A 22,635-nucleotide genomic window follows, 5' to 3' on the forward strand; every position below is an offset into this window, starting at 1 on the left:
TCAGTAATAGCCTGCTGATTTCAGTGTGGTGAACAGTCGCACAGCTCACGTAGGCATTATCTGTGATACTCCTTAACTATAATTTATCCAAGCTAACTTCAGTTAACCATTCAGACAGTTCTTTTGCAATGACAAACATAAACACCCATGCTGCCGGTAGGTTTCCTCAGTGCCAGCTGTTAACATTATAGCTGCTTATGCAGTAACCATGGTAACCACGGACTCTGAGCGGCTGGATCGACGGAGGTCAGACAACAATTTTACATACAGTGGGGCAAAAAAGTATTTAGTCAGCCACCGATTGTGCAAGTTCCCCCACTTAAAATGATGACAGAGGTCAGTAATTTGCACCAGAGGTACACTTCAACTGTGAGAGACAGAATGTGAAAAAAAAATCCATGAATTCACATGGTAGGATTTGTAAAGAATTCATTCGTAAATCAGGGTGGAAAATAAGTATTTGGTCACCTCAAACAAGGAAAATCTCTGGCTCTCACAGACCTGTAATGTCTTCTGTAAGAAGCTTTTCTGTCCCCCACTCGTTACCTGTATGAATGGCACCTGTTTGAACTCATCATCTGTATAAAAGACACCTGTCCACAGCCTCAAACAGTCAGACTCCAAACTCCGCCATGGCCAAGACCAAAGAGCTTTCGAAGGACACCAGGAAAAGTATTGTAGACCTGCACCAGACTGGGAAGAGTGAATCTACAATAGGCAAGCAGCTTGGTGTGAAGAAATCAACTGTGGGAGCAATCATCAGAAAATGGAAGACATACAAGACCACAGATAATCTCCCACGATCTGGGGCTCCACGCAAGATCTCATCCCGTGGGGTCAAAATGATCATGAGAACGGTGAGCAAAGATCCCAGAACCACACGGGGGGACCTGGTGAATGACCTGCAGAGAGCTGGGACCAAAGTAACAAAGGTCACCATCAGTAACACACTACAACGGCAGGGAATCAAATCCCGCAGTGCCAGACGTGTTCCGCTGCTGAAGCCAGTGCATGTCCAGGCCCGTCTGAAGTTTGCCAGAGAGCACATGGATGATACAGCAGAGGATTGGGAGAATGTCATGTGGTCAGATGAAACCAAAGTAGAACTTTTTGGTATAAACTCAACTCGTCGTGTTTGGAGGAAGAAGAATACTGAGTTGCATCCCAAGAACACCATACCTACTGTGAAGCATGGGGGTGGAAACATCATGCTATGGGGCTGTTTTTCTGTCAAGGGGACAGGACGACTGATCCGTGTTAAGGACAGAATGAATGGGGCCATGTATCGTGAGATTTTGAGCCAAAACCTCCTTCCATCAGTGAGAACTTTGAAGATGAAACGAGGCTGGGTCTTCCAACATGACAATGATCCAAAACACACCGCCCGGGCAACAAAGGAGTGGCTCCGTAAGAAGCATTTGAAAGTCCTGGAGTGGCCTAGCCAGTCTCCAGACCTCAACCCCATAGAAAATCTGTGGCGGGAGTTGAAAGTCCGTGCTGCTCGGCGACAGCCCCAAAACATCACTGCTCTCGAGAAGATCTGCATGGAGGAATGGGCCAAAATACCAGCTACTGTGTGTGCAAACCTGGTAAAGACCTATAGTAAACGTTTGACCTCTGTTATTGCCAACAAAGGTTATGTTACAAAGTATTGAGTTGTATTTTTGTTATTGACCAAATACTTATTTTCCACCCTGATTTACGAATAAATTCTTTACAAATCCTACCATGTGGATTCATGGATTTTTTTTTCACATTCTGTCTCTCACAGTTGACGTGTACCTCTGGTGCAAATTACTGACCTCTGTCATCATTTTAAGTGGGGAACTTGCACAATCGGTGGCTGACTAAATACTTTTTTGCCCCACTGTATATGATCTTAAAACAGGACACAGCCACTATACGTGCTGGCCTCATATCAAATGTGAAGGCAGACTGAGTCTATGTTTGACGTTTGTTTATATCTAATCTTCCTTTTCAAACATTTAAACAGCAGCGAGTCTGCAGCTGTGCAGAGGGAATACAAACTCAAATTGTCGGAACAGGTTTGCTCGGTTCTTGGATTCATTTGGTGATTTATTAAATGTATAACTGTTATTCTAATCTGCTGCTGGGTCTCTTACACTTTTCTTTATGCTGTATATTTTCACGTCTCTGGAATAGTTGGCAGTTAGATAGTCAGCTGGGAAACTCTGTGTTAACTCATGGAGCTGAGGATATCGTGGATATGCTGACCTCGCTCCGTGGTGTACAGGGCCGTTTACCCTCATGATTAATATTCACTATAAAAATATTAGCCGAACATCATGAAGTCTGTATGTGTTTCATAGTGTCGAACAACCTTTGTACAGTTAAAGCCAGCAGTTACTACATGACAGAAACACCAACGTTATCTCTTTTATGCGTTTATACACAGGTCACGCTGATTACTGAACAAAAACCCAAAGATCAGATGTTAAACAGATTTATTTGCTGTCTCTCCTCCTTAAACATGTTTTTAATGTTAGTTATAATTCAGAATTGGCGACTGAAACATGTAGGACACATAAGAACATGAGGAAATAAAACACCGATAAATATAACCTCAGTACAAGAAGTCAGCGGGGGTTACTACAGCTGTGTACCGGGGCCTGCGCTTTGTCGGTGGGATTGCTTGCGAGGCGAGCGGGTCTATCCCACGCTTTGCCGTGAGACTGGGCAGACATCTCCGAAATCATCGAAGCACTTTTGTAAAGAGGCTGTATCTTGACAAACCGACCAGACACATGAAGATTAAACCACTACATTCTCGGCTAAAAAATATTAAAACGGTATTTGGTGACACACAAACAGGGTTTTTCAAAGTTCAGTTCTGTTAGCTTCCACATGCCGGTTGTTGTGTGCTAGAAACAATGGCCACCAGGCCAAAGCAATGGTTTTGACTCGATCAGCGTTAACCCCGCCCCCTGAGTTTGATGGGTGAGGCTGACAGATAAAATTATTTCATGATGAGAGATGCCAAAATGAAATAAATAAATATATCATTAAATAATTAATTAAATATATCAATAATTAATTAAATGTGTCAATAATTAATTAATTACATTTATTTAATTAATTCCAATTTTAATTAATTATTGCCACATTTAATTAATTATTTAATGGTGTATTTAATTAATTCATTATGGCAGTCCTGGCGCTCCATAGCATCACTGACTTTCAGCTTGTTGTGTTTGTGGATATATGACTGACTTTAATTATCCATAAATTCATCACATTCTCTGTAAGATTAAAGTCAACTATTGAACGGCGTATATTTTTAAGTAAAGGCTTTAAAACCAAGTTAGTACAAACATCGCTAATGTCACATAACTTTCCTGACATGTGACCAACAGTAATGTTTTAATGTTCTTCAATATAAAAACATTTGCGCATAAATATGTGACATAATATTCAGTACTTACTTCTGAAAGTTTACTCTTCGGCGGCTCCGCTTCCGCTGTTTTTTCGGCAAAATTATCCACACCACACCACAAATCTCGGATATGTTGGGCCATGAAGGCTACACCGACCCATCCTTAAAATTCAGGGAAATTAAGGACGCATTTGAGGACCGCATTTCGAGCAGCCTTTGAATTGGGAGAGCCTCCGTCGTGTCGCTGTGACGTAATCGGCCTTAAAATGCGGGCTTTAAGGCTGCAGACCCTGAATTGGGATACAGCCCAAATCCGGTCATTGGTACTTCCTGGCTTGTGTAGTTATTAGGTAACAAAAGCTCAACACTGCCCCTAGCGTCCTGGAGCACTTCCGTTGTGTTTTGGAGTTTGCATGTGTTTTGGGGTTTGCAAGTGTTTTGGGGTTTGCATGTGTTTTGGAGTTTGCAAGTGTTTTGGAGTTTGCAAGTGTTTTGGAGTTTGTACGTGCATTGTCTCTAGGGGCAACCGTAACTGTTAAATCCAAAACACACCAGATAAAGAAAAGCGAATAGTTCAGTCTAACACATGTGCCAGTGAACCATTAAACGTCTGTGAAACTATGCAGTTATGAAACGTAACTTTAACCTCAGCCAAACCGATTTGCTCAGTTGTAAATAAAACAGCGAAGTAAATGTGACCCGACAGACAGAACCTGAGTGAATGAAGTCCAGCGATTAACCACTGAGAGCTAAAACTAAGGTGAGGTTTCAAAGCTGTGTGCCGGTGATTGGACATCAGCCGCTGATGAAGCTGGTTCGCCTATAAAGTGCTCTGTAAGGAAACAAGCTCCAGCAGCTCTGCGCTCGGGGAAAACACTATATTTACTGATCTTGTGCAGAAAAATGCGCTGACATTGCTTTATATCGAGCACCGGCTGCCCAGTTAAACTGTGACTATCACCAGGTAACGTAGGCGTGTTTCTTGAATTAGCAGCAGGTGTTAAACAGCTGACAGATGAGGAGGAGGATGCAGATGAGGGTCTGTTGAGCTGATCGCTGGTTTCGTGAGAAAAATGTCAGCTCGTTCTTTATGTTACAGAAGCACAGAGACACAAGACCAGGCGGAAAGAGACGATCGTTCGGTGAAAATGAGAATCTGCGAATGCAACATGTGGAACACGGAGAGTGGAATATGTAAACAAACCGGTTAACGTAACCCCCTGGGTGCACTCTGCATGCTAATTGTTAGCAGAGCTAGTGAAATCTCTGAAAACATCTGAGCACTTTTGCAAACATGTTCTATGTTGACAACCTGACCAGACATACGGCGCGACATTCGCGGCTAAAACACTGTTAAAAGTGTAGTTGGTGACAGAAAAACGGGGTATTTTAAAACTACACCACCACCATTGCTGCCTGTGATTTGATCTGCATTCTGGGATACCTGGCTGCCCCAAGTCTACACAAGCAATCGATTATCTAGGATCGACCTGTTTTGACTTACTTTGCACGGCAACCAATCAAATGTTAGAGAAGCTGCATGGGCAGCGTTAACCCCGCCCCCTGAGTTTATTAATTATTTATTATTAATTGTGTCAATAATTAATTAATTAAATGTATCAATAATTAATTAAATGTGTCAATAATTAATTAATTACATGTGTCATAACTATTTATTTAATTAATTAATTCCAATTTTAATTAATTATTGCCACATTTAAATAATTATTTAATGGTGTATTTAATTAATTCATTATGGCAGTCCTGGCGCTCCATATGATGCTGCTCGGTTTGCAGTCCTGAATATCACAGCATAAGCAGGATCCACTGCACTGTTAATGTTAGCTATGTTATATTGCTGCCTCTGTTCGGTGGTGTCGAGCCAAACGGACTTTAACGTGTGTTTGAATGAGCTGACGGTTCACTCGTTAAGCTGAAAGAAAGATGCTTTAATCACAGGAGTCACACATGTGTCCACTGTACCATCTGGGAACTCTTCTTGTTTCGTAATAACACAATCCTCCTTCTTTTGTGCTGTTTTGTAGCAGTGTGTACTAGAGATGGACCGATCCGATATTACGTATCGGTATCGGTCCGATACTGACCTAAATTACTGGATCGGATATCGGAGAAAAATAAAAAATGTAATCCGATCCATTAAATATCACGAAAGCACCTCACAAAACTTGCAACACGCCGTAACTCACCTCAGAACGTTAGCACGTCGGAGCAGTATGCATCACGTGATAGAGCGGCTGTGGCATGCGGGACCTGTCGGTGGTCTGGATAGCATGTGGAGCTTCGCTAGCAACCCGGCATTTCATCTCTGACAAAGTTATCCCCGAGAGAAGTAAAGCAAGTGTGTAAGTCCATCTCTGAATGTTTGTAAAGCATTCCTGCGTTAAGCTTAACAAACGACTGCCTCTTCTTGCTGCTACTTCAATCATGAAACTGCTTAACAATCAGCTGATTGGCTTTTCTGTCGGGAGTACGTCTCTCTTGTTTGCTTTTGGCCCACTTTGCACCAGAAAGAGGAAACCAGCGGCTGAACAACAGCAGCACGTTTAAGCTTGATCAGCTGTTGTTAGAATTTATTTATTATTACTTTCTACTCGAGGCGTAGCTGACGGCTGGTAACTGTGCAGGGGCGGATCTAGCAAAGTTTAGCCAGGGGGGCCGATAGGGCATTAACAGGGAAAAGGGGGCACAAAGACATACTTTTCTTTCTTATTCTCATTTAAAATGTCTAGCTTTTAATAAATAATTATCTGACAGCCAAAGTTTTAATTTGATGCAAAATGAATAGAAGTCCATTACTGTATATAGTAACTATTAAGTCTAATATATATATATATATATACCCTAGTAAGCTATAGTACTTTTTCCTTTGTGAAGGTACCATCTGTGCAGTCTGCAATTTTGTTGAAGAAAGATGTTGAATCTATTTAATATTTCTTGAAAAATAATTGATTTCTGTGCATTTTTTTTCCCACACTGCATCAAATTAAGGTTGATTACGTCGATTAAGCATCATGAGGTGGAGCGTGAGGGGTGGTTCCCTATTTTTTATTTATTTATTTTTGTTGTTGCTGGGAGTTGGAACCCTATTAGTTAGGTTGCTTAATATATATGCTAAGTACTCTTTAAAATACCAGAATAGGGAGGATGGTGTAGGTTTAAGTTTATTAGATTGATCAGTATTGCTGAACTATGAAATATTTTTTTTGGATACAGGTATAACAGAATAGCTTTAGTGTAGTTGTTGTTTTAAACTTGAGTATGAACTTATACAAAATGCAGCAAGATATTTAAAAAACAGTTTTGTTGATTTAAAAAACACTATATCGGATTCATATCGGTATTGGCAGATATCCAAATTTATGATATCGGTATCGGTATCGGACATAAAAAAGTGGTATCGTGCCATCTCTAGTGTGTACACCTGAGACTGTCACCTGTCTGTCTGTCCTGCACTCTCTCTCTTTTTCTTTCTCTCTGATTGTGTAATAAAAGTATGAACATTCATTTATAAGTTACACTTGTGTTTGAATCCTGCAGCTTATCACACATTTGATTTCCATGTGTGACAACTGCACGTGTCCAGAGTGAGGACAGACTGAGGGACCCAGCTACTGCAACCACGGGTGGCTGTAGCTCAGGTGGCAGAGCAGGTCAGCCACTAATCAGAAGGGCGGTGGTTCGATCCCAGGCTGCCTCCTGGCTGCATGCCAAATGTCCTTGGGCAAGATACTAACCCCATGTTTACCTACTGGTGGTGGTCAGAGGGCCTGGTGGCGCCAGTGTCCGGCAGCCTCGCCTCTGTCAGTGCGCCCCAGGGTGGCTGTGGCTACAATGTAGCTTGCTATCGCCAGTGTGTGAATGTGTGTGTGAATGGGTGAATGACTGAATGTAGTGTAAAGCGCTTTGGGGTCCTATGGACTAGAAAAGCGCTATACAAATGCAGGCCATTTACCATTTACCATCATCTGTGAGGCTTTGCACCCCTGATGATCCACCAGGACAAACTCAGCAGTTTGTGTGGAAGAGGAGGAGGAAGAGCCAGCAGCAGCTGACAGATGGAGAGAATAGACAGACTGTTCCCTGTTTTTGAAGGACTGCTAGGAAAAGTTTAACATAACTAATTGTCTGTCCTGTCCTGTTCAAATAATTTTATCATTCCAGTGTTTTCAGTGTGGGAGAAAGTACTCACGGCCTTCAAGTTACACACTATGAAAGGCAGAAACAAGTTTAATATTCAGAAACCTAAAGTATGTATCAGCAGCAGAATGGAGCTAAAAATAAATGTTTGTTTCAGTTCTATGAAGCTTTGAGTATTTTGGATTAGTAGCACTTCTGTGTTTGTTGCATCATATTGCTGTAATTGTTTATATGCTTTATATATTCTGAGGTAAGCTGATCTATAGTGTTACATCATATTCTATAAGGATGTTATGTGTTCGGATACTTTCTGCCCAGTTTGACCCATTTAGCAGAAGTCAGCCTGTTTAAGGCTCTGATATCTATTCTGTATGACTTAAAGCAGTTATGACATGGTCTGATTTTCTCACCCAATGAAGGAATATTCAATATATCAGTCTACTCTTCATTTTATCAGAAACAGTTATCACAGCTCGTACATTTTCTTTTTATAAATATATGTAAGCAATGAGCCAAATTTAGTAATGCCAACACACTGAAGGAACAACATTTGTCTCATATATATGATACACCTATATATGCACTGTCAAAGATACTTGTCTTTGAGTGAAGATTTAAGGTGATAAGACATATAAATAACTGCAACTTGAATCTGTACTGAGGCTCAGTATTTGACACAGAGTTCATGTTCACTGCTGTAATAGCTAATAATGATTAATATAATAACTATAATATTGGCCATATTATATTTACATTACCAAAGTGATATGACTTTAGTCTCATGAACAACATTAGCTAATTGTTATTTACTAACTAATCTTGAAATGACTGTTCAGTACAGAAATGAAGCTCAAAAATCATGTTTTACAGTCCTGTGGTCTCAGCCTCAGATACTTATCAAATCACACAAAGCTCTTGTAGAAACAAACAAACAAATGAACAAAATATGTTCTCCTTCATTTCTGTCAAACAAAGTTGTATGACACGTTTCCAGCGGGTAGTATCATGGTTGCTAGGCAACCTGGGAAGCGCAACGGAGACTAGACCGTCCCATACAGCCCATGTGTTTGCAACAAACTTGCCGTTTATTTTGCAAATCGAGCTCAACACTGCCCCTAGCGTCCTGGAGCACTTCCGTTGTGTTTTGTAATTTGCATGTGTTTTGGGGTTTGCATGTGTTTTGGATTTTGCAAGTGTTTTGGATTTTGCAAGTGTTTTGGATTTTGCAAGTGTTTTGGATTTTGCAAGTGTTTTGGAGTTTGCATGTGTTTTGGAGTTTGCAAGTGTTTTGGATTTTGCAAGTGTTTTGGAGTTTGCATGTGTTTTGGAGTTTGCAAGTGTTTTGGAGTTTGCAAGTGTTTTGGAGTTTGCAAGTGTTTTGGAGTTTGCATGTGTTTTGGAGTTTGCAAGTGTTTTGGAGTTTGCATGTGTTTTGGAGTTTGTACGTGCTTTGTCTCTAGGGGCCACTGTACATAAGACAGTTCCAGCTGTGGTGTTTGCACTCTTGTGGGAGGCATCATGGAGAGAACTGTGGTGCAAATCGCTCTCTTTGGGCTGCTGCTGGCTTTGGCCTCTACACTGCCAAACAAGGTAAGGTTATAATACATAAAAGGGATACAGCATCACTTCAAGAGAACAGAATCTTTCTGTCTTCATCTTACCAATGCCACTGATGTTTCAGTTTAACAGATCTCTCAAAGATATCTGAGATGACTCTCATTTTGTCTCTGTGTTTCTTAACATCTTTTTGTTAACTGAACACTGAGCTCTTGAAGATTCCCTTGATTCTCTGTCGTCTGTGTTATTTAATGCTTTTCATATGCGTCACATGTGAATGCATGTGTGTGGTCTTGTATTAGAAATGTTGTGAAGAGTTTACATATTAATACTAGCAGTCACACTTCAAATTAGAAATGAAACTAACATACAGATTGGGGTTATAATTGTTTTGTTTAGTGTTAGATTAAGGCAAAATTGGATCTGTTCCATTAAGTTAATTATTCTCGTCCATTTTTTTAAAAAACATGTAATGTTAGTTGGACTTTGAAAAAATTCTGTTTACACGGTCAGTCTAGGAGATCAACCCCCCTTCTCATGTGAAAAACTGTCATGCCCTGAGTGCGAGGAGTGTGAGAAAAAATGCAGACATACAGAGACTAACAAGATGAATGGAACAAAAGGAAAACAATGGGGTCCAAAAACAGTTTTCATCTTTGCCCAGCCACGGGCCAAGACAGGGGGGTCATGGCAATTCCAGGGAGTTGCCTAGGCCAGGGGGGAACTAAACGTGAGCTGTTTTAGGCTATTGCAAAAATACAAAACTAAAGCATAAAGTGAAAAAGGAAGCTGAAAATAAATAAATAAATGCATAAATATATATATATACACATATATGTATATGCATACATACATACATACATACATACATACATACAGTGGGATGCAAAAGTTTGGGCAACCTTGTTAATAGTCATTATTTTCCTGTATAAATCATTGGTTGTTACAATAAAAAATGTCAGTTAAGTATATCATATAGGAGACACAAACAAAAAGAATGTAAAAAGTGAATGTAAACATTAAACATACCAGGGATTAAACAGATAATTCAAAAAAGAAAACCTCAAAGTACAAAAAACTCAAAACACCTGGCAATGAACCAGTGAAATCAGCCAATGACATGCAGAGATGTTTGAAGGAGCGGGTGCTCAAACACTGGTCAGTCAATGAGAATTGTTAAGCCTGTCAGGTTTTTTTTGTTTGTTTTTTTTTTTTGCTCAGGATGACTGGGATGTCTACAGCTTCCACATCAACTCCACAGTGACCAGTCGTTATGCCACCACTGTCATCACAAGCCGTGTGGCCAATCGTATGAACGAGTCAAAGGAAATTGAATTTCATGTTCAGATTCCCAAGAATGCCTTCATCAGTAAATTTCAAATGTGTGTGAATTTAAAATAATGTGTAACCATCCAGAGACTTTTGCAAATAAAGAATTCTACAATAAAAAACAAATGACAGGATACTCAGTAGTGTGTGCATTTACACAAGGGCTTTTCTTGGTCCTCTTCAGGTTTATCGATGGCCAGGTTTATGATGGTGTTGTGAAAGCTAAGGAGCAAGCTCAGCAGCAGTACACTGAAGCTGTGTCTCGTGGTGAAAGTGCTGGACTTGTCAGGTATTAACTAAATGATAAGTATTGTACAAATACACTGAGTGTTCTTTTGGATAAAGAAAAAGAAAATATTTCTGTCATTCAAAACTAGTTTGGTCTGTTCTTGTGTTTTCTCTTCTTTCTTCATTTCTCTAAAGTGATGTTAATGCGAATGCAAATAGGAAAATATAATTAGAGTTAACCTTATTCCCTGCTCAGGTTCAAACTACAGCCATAATTACAAATAAGTGAAATGGTTATTGTTTCTGCTTTAGTTCTGTAGGAAGGACTCTGGAGGAATTTAAGACCTCTGTAAATGTGGCTGCTCACAAAAAGGTCACTTTTGAACTCACATATGAGGAACTGATGAAACGCACACATGGCAAGTACGAGCTGCAAATTCATGCTCGACCCATGCAGCCTGTCAGAGACTTCAAGGTGACTGTCTTATTGCTATCTGTTCATTAATTATTTTGGAAAACAATGCTGAAAAAACAGCACACATGATGAGATCTTTTGATTTGTTTTATTTTACTTAATACCAGGTGGATGTGTACATTCACGAGGAAGCCGGCATCAGTTTCATCAATGTGAAAGGAGGCCTGAGCACCAAAGACCTCGCTAATGCCATTACTAAAACACATGCAGATAAACAGGTACAGAATTTTTTTAGTTCTCAAACAGTAAAAAACTTGAGTTTTCTTACAACAGACAGTTTGAAATAATTTTGGTCACACAACATAGAACTGAACATATGATTGCTGAAAATTCTCATACACATGTGGAGGTGCTCATTGATGATTAGCTTGATTATGTTCACTTTGGACAAAACTACCTTGCTTTGTGTGTGGAGCCAAACATGGTCAATATACATAAGACTACGTTCCTTAAACCTGAAAAAGTTGTCTTAGGAACCATTTGTATCCAGAAATTGGAAAGGTCAGTTCTTACAAACTGCTTCAGGCAGCTTGTAATTGCCCAAGATGTGTTGGTACCCCACAGTCCAGTGTTTACCACCTATTATACACAGAGTTGATTGGCGGAGTGGTATTAACTCACATTCAATTGGCCAGTGTGTTTTCATCTGGACCATGGTCCGCCTGTTAGTGACCTCTGGTTTAAGGTTTTGGTCCTTGAACACATCTCATTTCATTTTCTTCTAAAGGTTGGGCTTCTCCAACACTCTTTGTATGTAAAGTAATGTGTTAATTTGTGATAAATTACTAATTCTGACAATGTTTCATTTAAAAATTTGACCAAACAAAATATCAGACCAAAACGGAAAACAGAAAATAAAATCACTGACATCTCTCTCTTCCAAGTTTCTAAACACTGTGATTCACTCTGTTTCCAGGCGTGGGTGTATTTCTATCCAACAGTCGACCAACAGAAAATGTGTGACAGCTGTGGAGATCAGGGTATGAATGGAGATTTGGTTATTGTTTATGACGTTAACAGGGATAATGGACTGGGACACATCAAGGTAAACCCTGGTCTTTTAGCAACAAAAACTGTATGACTTTGACCCAAAAGCCTCTTGAATAATCCTATAACCAATCAAGTTGTTTTTTGTTTTTTTTTAAACAACTCCACCTTAGAAATCTGACGGATACTTTGTTCATCATTTTGCTCCATCTGATCTTCCTCGGATACCAAAAAATGTCGTCTTTGTTATTGATCAAAGTGGCTCAATGGGGGGCAGAAAAATTGAGCAGGTAAAGTATTTGAAGGGTCAGTTTCTGATATTATTTTATTTATACTTTTTTTCTTTTTTTTAAATTTTAACTAACAAATATGTGTGTAAATTATGTTTTCTTAACCAGACTAGGACCGCATTAATCCACATTCTGAATGATCTGGCAGAAGATGATCACTTTGGTCTGATCACTTTTGATGGCATAATTTCTTACTGGAAGCGAGAACTCGTTCAGGCCAACAGCAAAAACCTGGAAAGTGCCAAAAACTTTGCACGCAATATTCAACACAGAGGATGTGAGATTTTGTACTGAATACATATTTTGAAATATAAACATTTGGCCAATGAATGGTGTACTGAGACTTTGTTGTTGTTGCATTTCAGCCACAGACATAAATAAAGCAGTGGTGCAAGGAGCACGTATGCTGAATGCACATAACAGAGAAGGTTCAGCATCTATCCTTATACTTCTCACAGATGGAGACCCAACCTCAGGTTATAATAAAGCACATCTGTAAACAAATGTACACAAATATTTCATGAAATTGAGGTGTTTGTGACCTTATTGTGAATAACTGTCCTGATTTATTATGAATTATGAGACTACATTGTTTCTGAGCTGAACTGGGTATGTCTTGTCTCTTTTCAGGGGTGACAAATCTGGAGACAATCCAGTCAAATGTAAGACAGGCTATTGCAGGCAAATTCCCACTGTACTGTCTTGGTTTTGGTTTTGATGTTAATTTTAATTTCCTTGAGAAAATGTCGCTGCAAAATAATGGTGTGGCACGGCGGATATATGAAGACTCTGATGCTGATTTACAGCTGAAGGTATTTAAATTATAGATACTCTTCTTTTATGTGAGTTGAAACCTCCGAGAATAGAAAGAAGAAGAAAAAAAGCATGATTTGTATCACTTCCACACTGTATGTCAACAGGGTTTCTATGAAGAGGTGGCCACACCTCTACTGACAGATGTGACAATGATCTATGTTGGTGGGACCAATCTAACCCAGACTAACTTCAGTCAGTATTATAATGGTTCTGAGATTGTGGTGGCCGGACAGATCACAGATAATAACATTGAAACCTTCACCCCTCAAGTTATGGCCATTTCGGTAAGGATAAATCCACAGGAGTCATCAGGAGTACTCTTCTTAATCCATTTTCTATGTCAACTGACATTACATTGCATTTAAATTGTTACAGAGTAATAGAAGAATAACATTCTCTAATCCAAATGAAAGTGTGGAATCGACTGGATCAGTGTCTGATGACCATATCCAGAGGGTTTGGGCATACCTCACAGTTAAACAGCTTCTAGACAAAGAGTGAGTATAATACTGTATATGTTACCTTTCCTCATGTGATCATTTCAAAACTTTAACTTTCGAAAATATGGCAGCATAAATTTAATTTATTAATTGTTGAAGGCACAGCAAATTGAACACATTTAAAAAAAAGTGAAGAATTTCACTGAGCTTGAAATAACATCTTTAAATGTTAAAAAAATATACATATATACACTCAACAAAAATATAAACGCAACACCTTTGTTACTGCTCCCATTCCCCATGGGATGGACGTAGAGACCTAAAATTCATTCCAGATACACAATATAACCATCCCTCCCAAACAGTGGTCACAAATCAGTCCAAATGTGTGGTAGTGGGCACATCTGCTATATTGAGATAATCCATCCCACCTCACAGGTGTGCCACATCAGGATGCTGATCTGACATCATGAGTAGTGCACAGGTGTACCTCAGACTGCCCACAACAAAAGGCCACCCTGGAATGTGCAGTTTTTTGCGCTATTGGGAGTCTGGGGACCCAGAACCGGTCAGTATCTGGTGTGACCACCATTTGCCTCATGCAGTGCAACACATCGTCGCATGGAGTCTATCAGATTGTCAATTGTGGCCTGTGGAATGTTGGTCCACTCCACTTCAATGGCTGTGCGAGGTTGTTGGATATTCGTGGGAACTGGTACACGCTGTCGTATACGCCGGTCAAGCACATCCCGAACATGCTCAATGGGTGACATGTCCGGTGAGTATGTTGGCCATGCAAGAACTGGGACATTCTCAGCTGCCATCTGCCCTGAACAATGTGAACCATGATTCATCCGTGAAGCGCACACCTCTCCAACGTGCCAGACGCCATCGAATGTGAGCATTTGCCCACACAAGTCTGTTATGGCGACGAGCTGGAGTCAGGTCAAGACCCCGATGAGGACGACGGGCATGCAGTTGAGCGTCCCTGAGACGGTTTCTGACAGTTTGTGCAGAAATTGTTTGGTTGTGCAAACCAATTGTTCCAGCAGCTGTCTGGGTGGCTGGTCTCAGACGATCCTGGAGGTGAACCTGCTGGATGTGGAGGTCCTGGGCTGGTGTGGTTACACGAGGTCTGCGGTTGTGAGGCCGGTTGGATGTGCTGCCATATTCTCTGAAACGCCTGTGGAGACGGCTTATGGTTGAGAAATGAACATTCAATGCACGGGCGACAGATCTGGTTGACATTCCTGCTGTCAGCATGCCAATTGCACGCTCCCTCATTGCTTGTGGCATCTGTGGCATTTTGCTGTGAGACAAAACTGCACATTCCAGGGTGGCCTTTTGTTGTGGGCAGTCTGAGGTACACCTGTGCACTACTCATGATGTCAGATCAGCATCCTGATGTGGCACACCTGTGAGGTGGGATGGATTATCTCAATATAGCAGATGTGCCCACTACCACACATTTGGACTGATTTGTGACCACTGTTTGGGAGGGATGGTTATATTGTGTATCTGGAATGAATTTTAGATCTCTACGTCCATCCCATGGGGAATGGGAGCAGTAACAAAGGTGTTGCGTTTATATTTTTGTTGAGTGTACATATATACATATCACCTGCGGGCAGTCTATCCTTCAAGCTCGGGTCCTCTACCAGAGGGAGCTTGAGGGTCCTGCGAAGTATCTTATCTGCTCCTAGGACTACACTCTTCTGGACAGAGACCTCCGATGTTGTTCCTGGGATCTGATGGAGCCACTCGCCTTGCTTGGGAGTCACCGCACCTAGTGCTCCGATTACCACTGGGAATACTGTTACCTTCACCCTCCACATCTTCTTGAGCTCCTCTCTGAGACCTTGGTATTTTTCAAGCGTCTCATGTTTATTCGTCCTGATGTTGCTGTCAATCGGAACTGCTACATCTATCACTACCGCCATCTTCTTCTGTTTGAAGAACCACTACTATGTCTACCACCACTATGTCCGTTTGGTTAGCCACCACCATTTTGTCCGTCTGTATCTGGAAGTCCCACAGGATCTTAGCTCGGTCATTCTCCAACACTTGGGGGGCGTCTCCCATTTTGACCTCGGGACCTCTAGGCCATATTCTGCACAGATATTTCTGTATACTATGCCGGCCACTTGGTTATGGCGTTACATGTATGCCCTGCCTGCTAGTATCTTGCACCCTGCTGTTATGTGCTAGATTGTCTCAGGGGCATCTTTACACAGCCTGTACCTGGGGTCTTTCCTGGTGTGATAGACCCCAGCCTCTATGGATCCTGTGGTCAGAGCTTGTTCCTGTGCTGCCATGATTAGTGCCTCTGTGCTGTCTTTCAGTCCAGCTTTGTCCAGCCACTGATAGGATTTCTGGTTGTCAGCCACCTCCTCTATCTGCCAGTGGTACATACTGTGCAGGATCCTATCCTTCCATGATGGTTCGTGCTCTTCTTCCTCTTTCTTGGGTTTCTGCTGCCTGATGTATTCACTGAGCATGCGGTCAGTTGGGGCCATCTTCCTGATGTAGCAATGGCGCTGTCACTTGGTGTTCACTCTCTCTGCGGTAGAGTATCACTTCCTGTTGCTGTTCCAACACACCGTGGTGTGTTTGAGTAGCTTATCTGGATAGCAATTTAATTAAAACTTTTAGATTACCTAATTTATAACCTCCCTAATTTATTGCCAAAGTATTCACTCACTGTGTCTTTGCTGTTTCGCTAGCTTAGCTTAGCTTATAGCTGACTCGCTAGCAGCATGGCCTCTTCACCTGTCCCTCCTGCACTTTCCTGCTCATTGTGTCAGATGTTTAGTTACTCCTCACCCTCCTTTATCAGTAATGATACCTGTAATAAATGTAGCCTATTTGCAGCTCTGGAGGCTAGGATTACTGAATTGGAGACTTGGCTTCGCACTCTTGATACACCCATAGGTAGCCAGGCCCCTGTAGCCGGTGCAGCTGAAGGTAGCGCAGGCCCCGCTAGCTGTCCCCCGGCAGGCCCCGAGCAACAGGGGAATGGGACGGCTAGGTGACGGTGAGGAGGAAACAAAAGCCCCAGGTACATCACCAACCTGTTCATGTGTCTAACCGTTTTTCCGCACTCCGCGACACACCTGCCGGGGATCAAACTGTGGTAATTGGCGATTCTGTTCTGAGACATGTGAAGCTGACACTAGCAATCATAGTCAGTTGTCTTCCAGGGGCCAAAGCAGGCGACACTGAGGGAAATTTAAAACTGCTGGCTAAGGGTAAATGTAAATTCAGTAAAATTATAATTCATGTCGGCAGTTATGACACCCGGTTACATCAATCGAAGGTCACTAAAATCATTGAATCCGTGTATAACTTTGCCAAAACAATGTCTCTGTAGTTTTCTCTGGTCCCCTTCCCAATCAGACCTAGGAGTGACATATTTAGCCACATGTTCTCCTTAAATTGCTGTCTGTCGGAGTGGTGTCGAAAAAATGATGTAGGCTTCATAGATAGTGGCATCCATCCCACTTTGGATGGAGCAGCTCTCATTTCTAGAAATTTGACCAAATTTATTAAACCCCCCAAAATGTGACTACCCAGAGGCAGAGTTGCAGTCTTACACTTCTCTCTGCAGCTTCTCTCCTCCTGTTATTCCCCCAAAACCCCCATCTCCGTATAGACTGTGTCAGCTCCCAAACAGACAAAAACAAACTAAAAACCAGCAAAAAACAACTTAAACATAAAAAAATCACAAATAAAGAACAATACAGGATCCACATCTGAACCAAAGACTAAAACAGTGAAATGTGTATTATTAAACATTAGGTCTCTCTCTTCCAAGTCTCTGTTAGTACATGAGTTAATAAGTGATCAGCAAATCGATTTACTCTGCCTTACAGAAACTGTCATAGTCCTGGGTCGGTAACCCAGCGCTTTAAGTTTATTATTATCATTTTCCAATTTATTATCATGATTATTATTGTTTGAGTTCTACGTGTTATATTCGGTCTGCGTCTGTATCTGTCTGTCTATGGTGTCACCCCGTCTGTTTGAGAATCTGTCTGTTTAGTTCAATGTCTTGTCTGGTTCCATGTGTCTGAGATTCCTGTTTCATTGTGAAGGTCTGTGTTGTATGTGAGTGTGCTCATTTTACGTTTCCCCTGTCTCGTCAGCTGTGATTTCTCACCGGTGTGTTTCCCTCCTGTCTCTCATCCCTTGATTACTGCCATCTGTGTATTTAAGCCCTGTGTTTCTCTGTGTCAGTGTCGCGTCATACCCTCAACTTGCTGTGTGTTTGTAATGTCCTGTCCTCCAGCACCTCGGTTTAGAGTTTTGTTTTTGTAAGTTTTATTTCGTGAATCACTCCTCCAGCAATAAAGCTGCGTTTTCAGTTTATTCCCATCTCCAAGAGTCCTGCAATTTTGGGTCCACCACTTCTGCTTGCCTGCCACACAGCCAACCATGACAGAACGACGCGACCAGTACATGGACCCAGCGGACTCATCCCGGGAACGCGATCTCGCCCGCGTCATGGCCCTAATGAAGCGGATTTCCCACACAAAGGATACTAAGGTGATGGCGATCGGATTAAACGCTATCGGAACAATCCTTGAGGGGAATCCACATCTCTGCCAACTCAAGGGATTCATGAGCTTAATTGACGAGATGCACGAAGCCCAGGAGGTTCTTCAGGCTCGGGAGCTAGCGGCCTTTGCTCGTTCGCAGTACTCCACTTCGAGGCCTCCGCAGCAACAGCAGCAGCGGACGGTTCTTTGAACTGCCACCTCAAGAGACTGTTCAGTGTGCGCCCGAATGTTTCGTTTCTTGGGCTACTGACACTCATTTGAAGACTTCAAGTGGTAATGTTGTAGATATTGACACAATCTCCAGGGCCTCCCCAGAGTCTGCGTGTCCTCCCTCAGCAGAGTCTGGACCGCTAGAGGCTGAAGAGCCAGCATTTCCCGAGTCTTTTAAAAACTCCACTGAGGTAGTGCAGTCAGCTGCCCAGCAGTCATCACACTTCGCAGTCCAGCAGCCCTCAATTCGCTTAGCTGTCCAGCCAGAAGCTCACTTAGCTGCCCAGCGGTCCCCAGTTCAGTCCTCTGCAGCTCAGTCTCCTCCTGTTCTCCAGTCACTCGCAGCTCAGTCGACCTCAGTGCACTCTCTTGTATTTCCAGCGCCTCAGCCTTTAGCACGGCCTGCACCTCAGTCGCCAGTTCCACCTACTCGTTTTCAGGAGGAGGATGCCCCCACATAGACTTTCGTTGCTCCTCAAGACCTGGCTAAATTTGAGACTTTTACTCTCTCCGGGGCCTCCCCAGAGGTTAGATATCAGCATTCAGTTAACTCTGGATCCCTGGACATAAAGAAGCCAGCGCAACCTGTTTCGTCCCTGCCAGAGGCCCGCGTGCCTGCTGGTTCTGTTCTGCTCCTGCCAGAGGCCTGCGGGCCTACTAGTTCTATTTTGCTCCTTCCAGAGGCGGAGCAAAATACTAACTATCTGTTTAGTTCAATGTCTTGTCTGGTTCCATGTGTCTGAGTTTCCTGTTTTATTGTGAAGGTCTGTGTCGTATGTGAGTGTGCTCAGTTTACGTTTCCCCTGTCTCGTCAGCTGTGATTTCTCCCAGGTGTGTTCCCCTCCTGTCTCTCATCCCTTGATTACTGCCCTCTGTGTATTTAAGCCCTGTGTTTCTCTGTGTCAGTGTCGCGTCGTACCCTCAACTTGCTGTGTGTTTGTAATGTCCTGTCCTCCAGCACCTCGGTTTAGAGTTTTGTTTTTGTAAGTTTTATTTCGTGAATCATTCCTCCAGCAATAAAGCTACGTTTTCAGTTTATTCCCATCTCCAAGAGTCCTGCAATTTTGGGTCCACCACTTCTGCTTGCCTGCCACACAGCCAACCATGACAGAAACCTCGTTACAGCAGGATGTTTGTGTTAGATTAAATGAATCAACACCCCCGAATCATTCTAACTATCAGAAACCTCGAAGACCAGGCCGAGGGGGCGGTGTGGCAGCAATTTTTCACACCAGCCTATCAATCAACCAAAGACCCAGACTGACTTTTAATTAATTTGAAAGCTTGATGCATAGCCTTATCTACCCTAGCTGTAAAACTCAAAAACCAGTCTTATTTGTGATCATCTATCGTCCACCTGGGCTTTACACAGAGTTTCTGTCTTATTTCTCAGACTTTTTATCTGATTTAGTGCTCAGCTCAGATAAAATAATTATTGTGGGTGATTTTAACATCCATGTAGATGCTAAAAATGACTGCCTCAACACAGCATTTAATCTGTTATCAGACTCAGTTGGCTTCTCTCAAAATGTAGAAGAACCCACCCACCACTTTAACCACACTCTAGATCTTGTGTTAACATATGGGATAGAAACTGAACATTTTACAGTGTTTCCTGAAAACCCTCTCTTGTCTGATCATTTCCTGATTACGTTTAAATTTACAATAATTGTTTACACAGCAGTGCGGAGTAGACTTCATCACAGTAGATGCCTTTCTGAAAGTGCTATAACTAAGTTTAATAATATAATCCATCCGGTGTTATCATCTCCAATGCCCTGTACCAACACAGAGCAGAGCAGCTATCTGAACACTACTCCAACAGATGTAGATTATCTTGTTAATAATTTTGCCTCCTCACTATGTATGACACTGGGTACTGTAGCTCCTGTGAAAAATAGAGCCTCAAATGAGAAGTATTTGACGCCGTGGTATAATTCTCAAACACGTAGCCTAAAGTAGATAACTCGTAAGCTGGAGACAAAATGGCGTTTCACAAATTTAGAAGATCATTATTTGGATAAATTGTTTGTTGCTGGAGAAATTGTTTGTTGCTTTATAAGAAAGCCCTCCGCAAAGCCAGAACATCTTACTATTCATCACTGATTGAAGAAAATAAGAACAACCCTAGGTTTCTCTTCAGCACTGTAGCCAGGCTGACAAAAAGTCAGAGCACTGTTGAGCCAATCATTCCTTTAGCGATAACTAGTAATGACTTCATGAACTTCATTACAAATAAAATTTTAACCATTAGAAAAAAAAATTAACCATAATCATCTCACAGATGTAACATTATCTATAGCTACTTTGAATACCACTGATATTCATTTAGACTCTTTTTCTCCAATTGATCTTTCTGAGTTACCAGTAATTACTTCCTCCAAACCTTCAACGTGTCTTTTAGACCCCATTCCTACAAGACTCCTCAAAGAAGTCCTGCCATTAACTAATGCTTCAATCTTAAATATGATCAACCTATCTCTAATAATCGGCTATGTACCACAGGCCTTCAAGCTGGCAGTAGTTAAACCATTACTTAAAAAGCCATCTCTGGACCCAGCTGTCTTAGCTAATTATAGGCCAATCTCTAACATTCCCTTCATATCAAACATTCTTGAAAGAGTAGTTGTCAGCTTACAGATCATTTGAAGAAGAATGGCTTATTTGAAGAGTTTCAGTCAGGTTTCAGAGCTCATCACAGCACAGAAATAGCTTTAGTGAAGATTACAAATGATCTTCTTATGGCCTCTGACAGTAGACTCATCTCTGTGCTTGTCCTACTAGACCTCAGTGCAGCGTTGGATACTGTCAACCATAACATCCTATTAGAGCGATTACAGGTACTGCGCTGCAGTGGTTTGTGTCATATCTATCTAATAGACTCCAATTTGTTAATGTAAATGGAGAGTCTTCTTCACACGTTGAGGTTAATTATGGTGTTCCACAGGGTTCAGTGCTAGGACCAAATCTGTTCACATTATACAGGCAGTATCATTAGAAGGCATAGCATACATTTTCACTGCTATGCAGATGACACCCAACTCTATCTATCCATGAAGCCAGATAACACACACCAATTAGTTAAGCCTTTAGAGCCGGTCGGAGCGGGCACGCTCTGTTTTACGTAACTATTTTTAAATCCCGGTAGCTCTGCAATCACGTAAGCTAGCGCAATAATTTGTTTTGCATATGAAACCGGAGGAGTTGTACTTACATCTTATGCCATCAGCTTGTCCTAGGTCACGGTTTCCTTCCACATATAGCTTTGTAAAAACTGCATAAAAAGCGCTTGCAGGAACAAAAACATAATATTCCAGAAACACGCTTTGCCGATCCGATCAGCTGTTCATAACACTTCCTACTTTGGAATAGACGTCAGCGCGAACTTTTGCATTTCCGCCATTACCTGCCCGAAACCGGAAGTGACGTCATTTTCGCGGAAATGTAGTCTTTTTTTCCATCAGGGCCTCAGGGCCTATACTGGTCTTTTTAAAAGTTATCTTTGACTTTATGACTTTCTGTGTCGTTTCTGGGATGCTTAGGACTCATATTGCACTGCTGGAAATAGTTTATTTTGATGCATATGCTGCTTTTTTGCAAATTTGCAGTATAATATTTATTTTCGTTTTTCCTGCAGTGTATAAAAATTGGTGTATTTCAAAAATAAAACTATGAAGACACTCAAAATAAATTTCCTGTGGTGGGAAACTATTTTGTGCAACTTTTTTGTATTTACAGTTTTGAGGGATAAGCCTCTTAAATTTCTCTAACTACAAATATATGTTAAAAAAGCAAAAAAGATTTTCAATTTTTTTCTAGTTTATTACACTTTTTTGCAATTTATGTAATTACTATGCACTTAATGAATATATATTATTAAAATCTGGGCTATAATGGTTGTATTGATGTATAGCAACTTGAAATGCTCCCAAAAATGGCTGCACAGCATGTAAAAATATAATATAAGCTCTGGCGGACTTGGTTCTATGGTAGGTCTTAAAGGGTTAAACTGCAGGAATGTCTTAGAGACATAACAACCTGGATGACCTCTAACTGTCATGGCTACTGAACGGACTCACGCGCAGACAGTTCTTTCTCAGAGAACAAAAGGAGATTTATTTACAACAGGGATCACCTCAGTGCTATATATATGTACAGTGAGTTGGGAGGGGGGGTCCAGGGCTCCAGGGAG

At 41.5% G+C, this 22,635-nt stretch overlaps 1 protein-coding gene and 1 pseudogene across 2 annotated transcripts in view; both read left to right on the forward strand.

Moving 5' to 3' along the window:
- Positions 1-9,055: 9,055 nt before the first annotated feature.
- LOC146574483 (inter-alpha-trypsin inhibitor heavy chain H3-like) overlaps positions 9,056-22,635 on the forward strand; it is a 30,807-nt gene continuing 17,227 nt past the window's right edge. For both annotated transcript variants that reach the window (XM_085274166.1, XM_085274167.1), the window contains exons 1-12: positions 9,056-9,142; positions 10,331-10,491; positions 10,623-10,727; positions 10,979-11,141; positions 11,249-11,359; positions 12,058-12,186; positions 12,302-12,418; positions 12,527-12,695; positions 12,784-12,894; positions 13,049-13,230; positions 13,339-13,518; positions 13,610-13,731. In XM_085274166.1, coding sequence (XP_085130292.1) covers positions 9,071-9,142; positions 10,331-10,491; positions 10,623-10,727; positions 10,979-11,141; positions 11,249-11,359; positions 12,058-12,186; positions 12,302-12,418; positions 12,527-12,695; positions 12,784-12,894; positions 13,049-13,230; positions 13,339-13,518; positions 13,610-13,731 — 1,622 coding nt within the window. In that variant the 5' untranslated portion in view covers positions 9,056-9,070. The remainder of the gene's footprint in view (positions 9,143-10,330; positions 10,492-10,622; positions 10,728-10,978; positions 11,142-11,248; positions 11,360-12,057; positions 12,187-12,301; positions 12,419-12,526; positions 12,696-12,783; positions 12,895-13,048; positions 13,231-13,338; positions 13,519-13,609; positions 13,732-22,635) is intronic.
- LOC146574484 (uncharacterized) lies at positions 19,143-21,273 on the forward strand (annotated as a pseudogene).

This window comes from Mchenga conophoros, linkage group LG5 (assembly GCF_057382185.1).
Source record: "Mchenga conophoros isolate Kocher_MC1m ecotype Shallow Benthic linkage group LG5, M_conophoros_male_GT1.1, whole genome shotgun sequence".
Lineage (NCBI taxonomy): Eukaryota > Metazoa > Chordata > Actinopteri > Cichliformes > Cichlidae > Mchenga > Mchenga conophoros.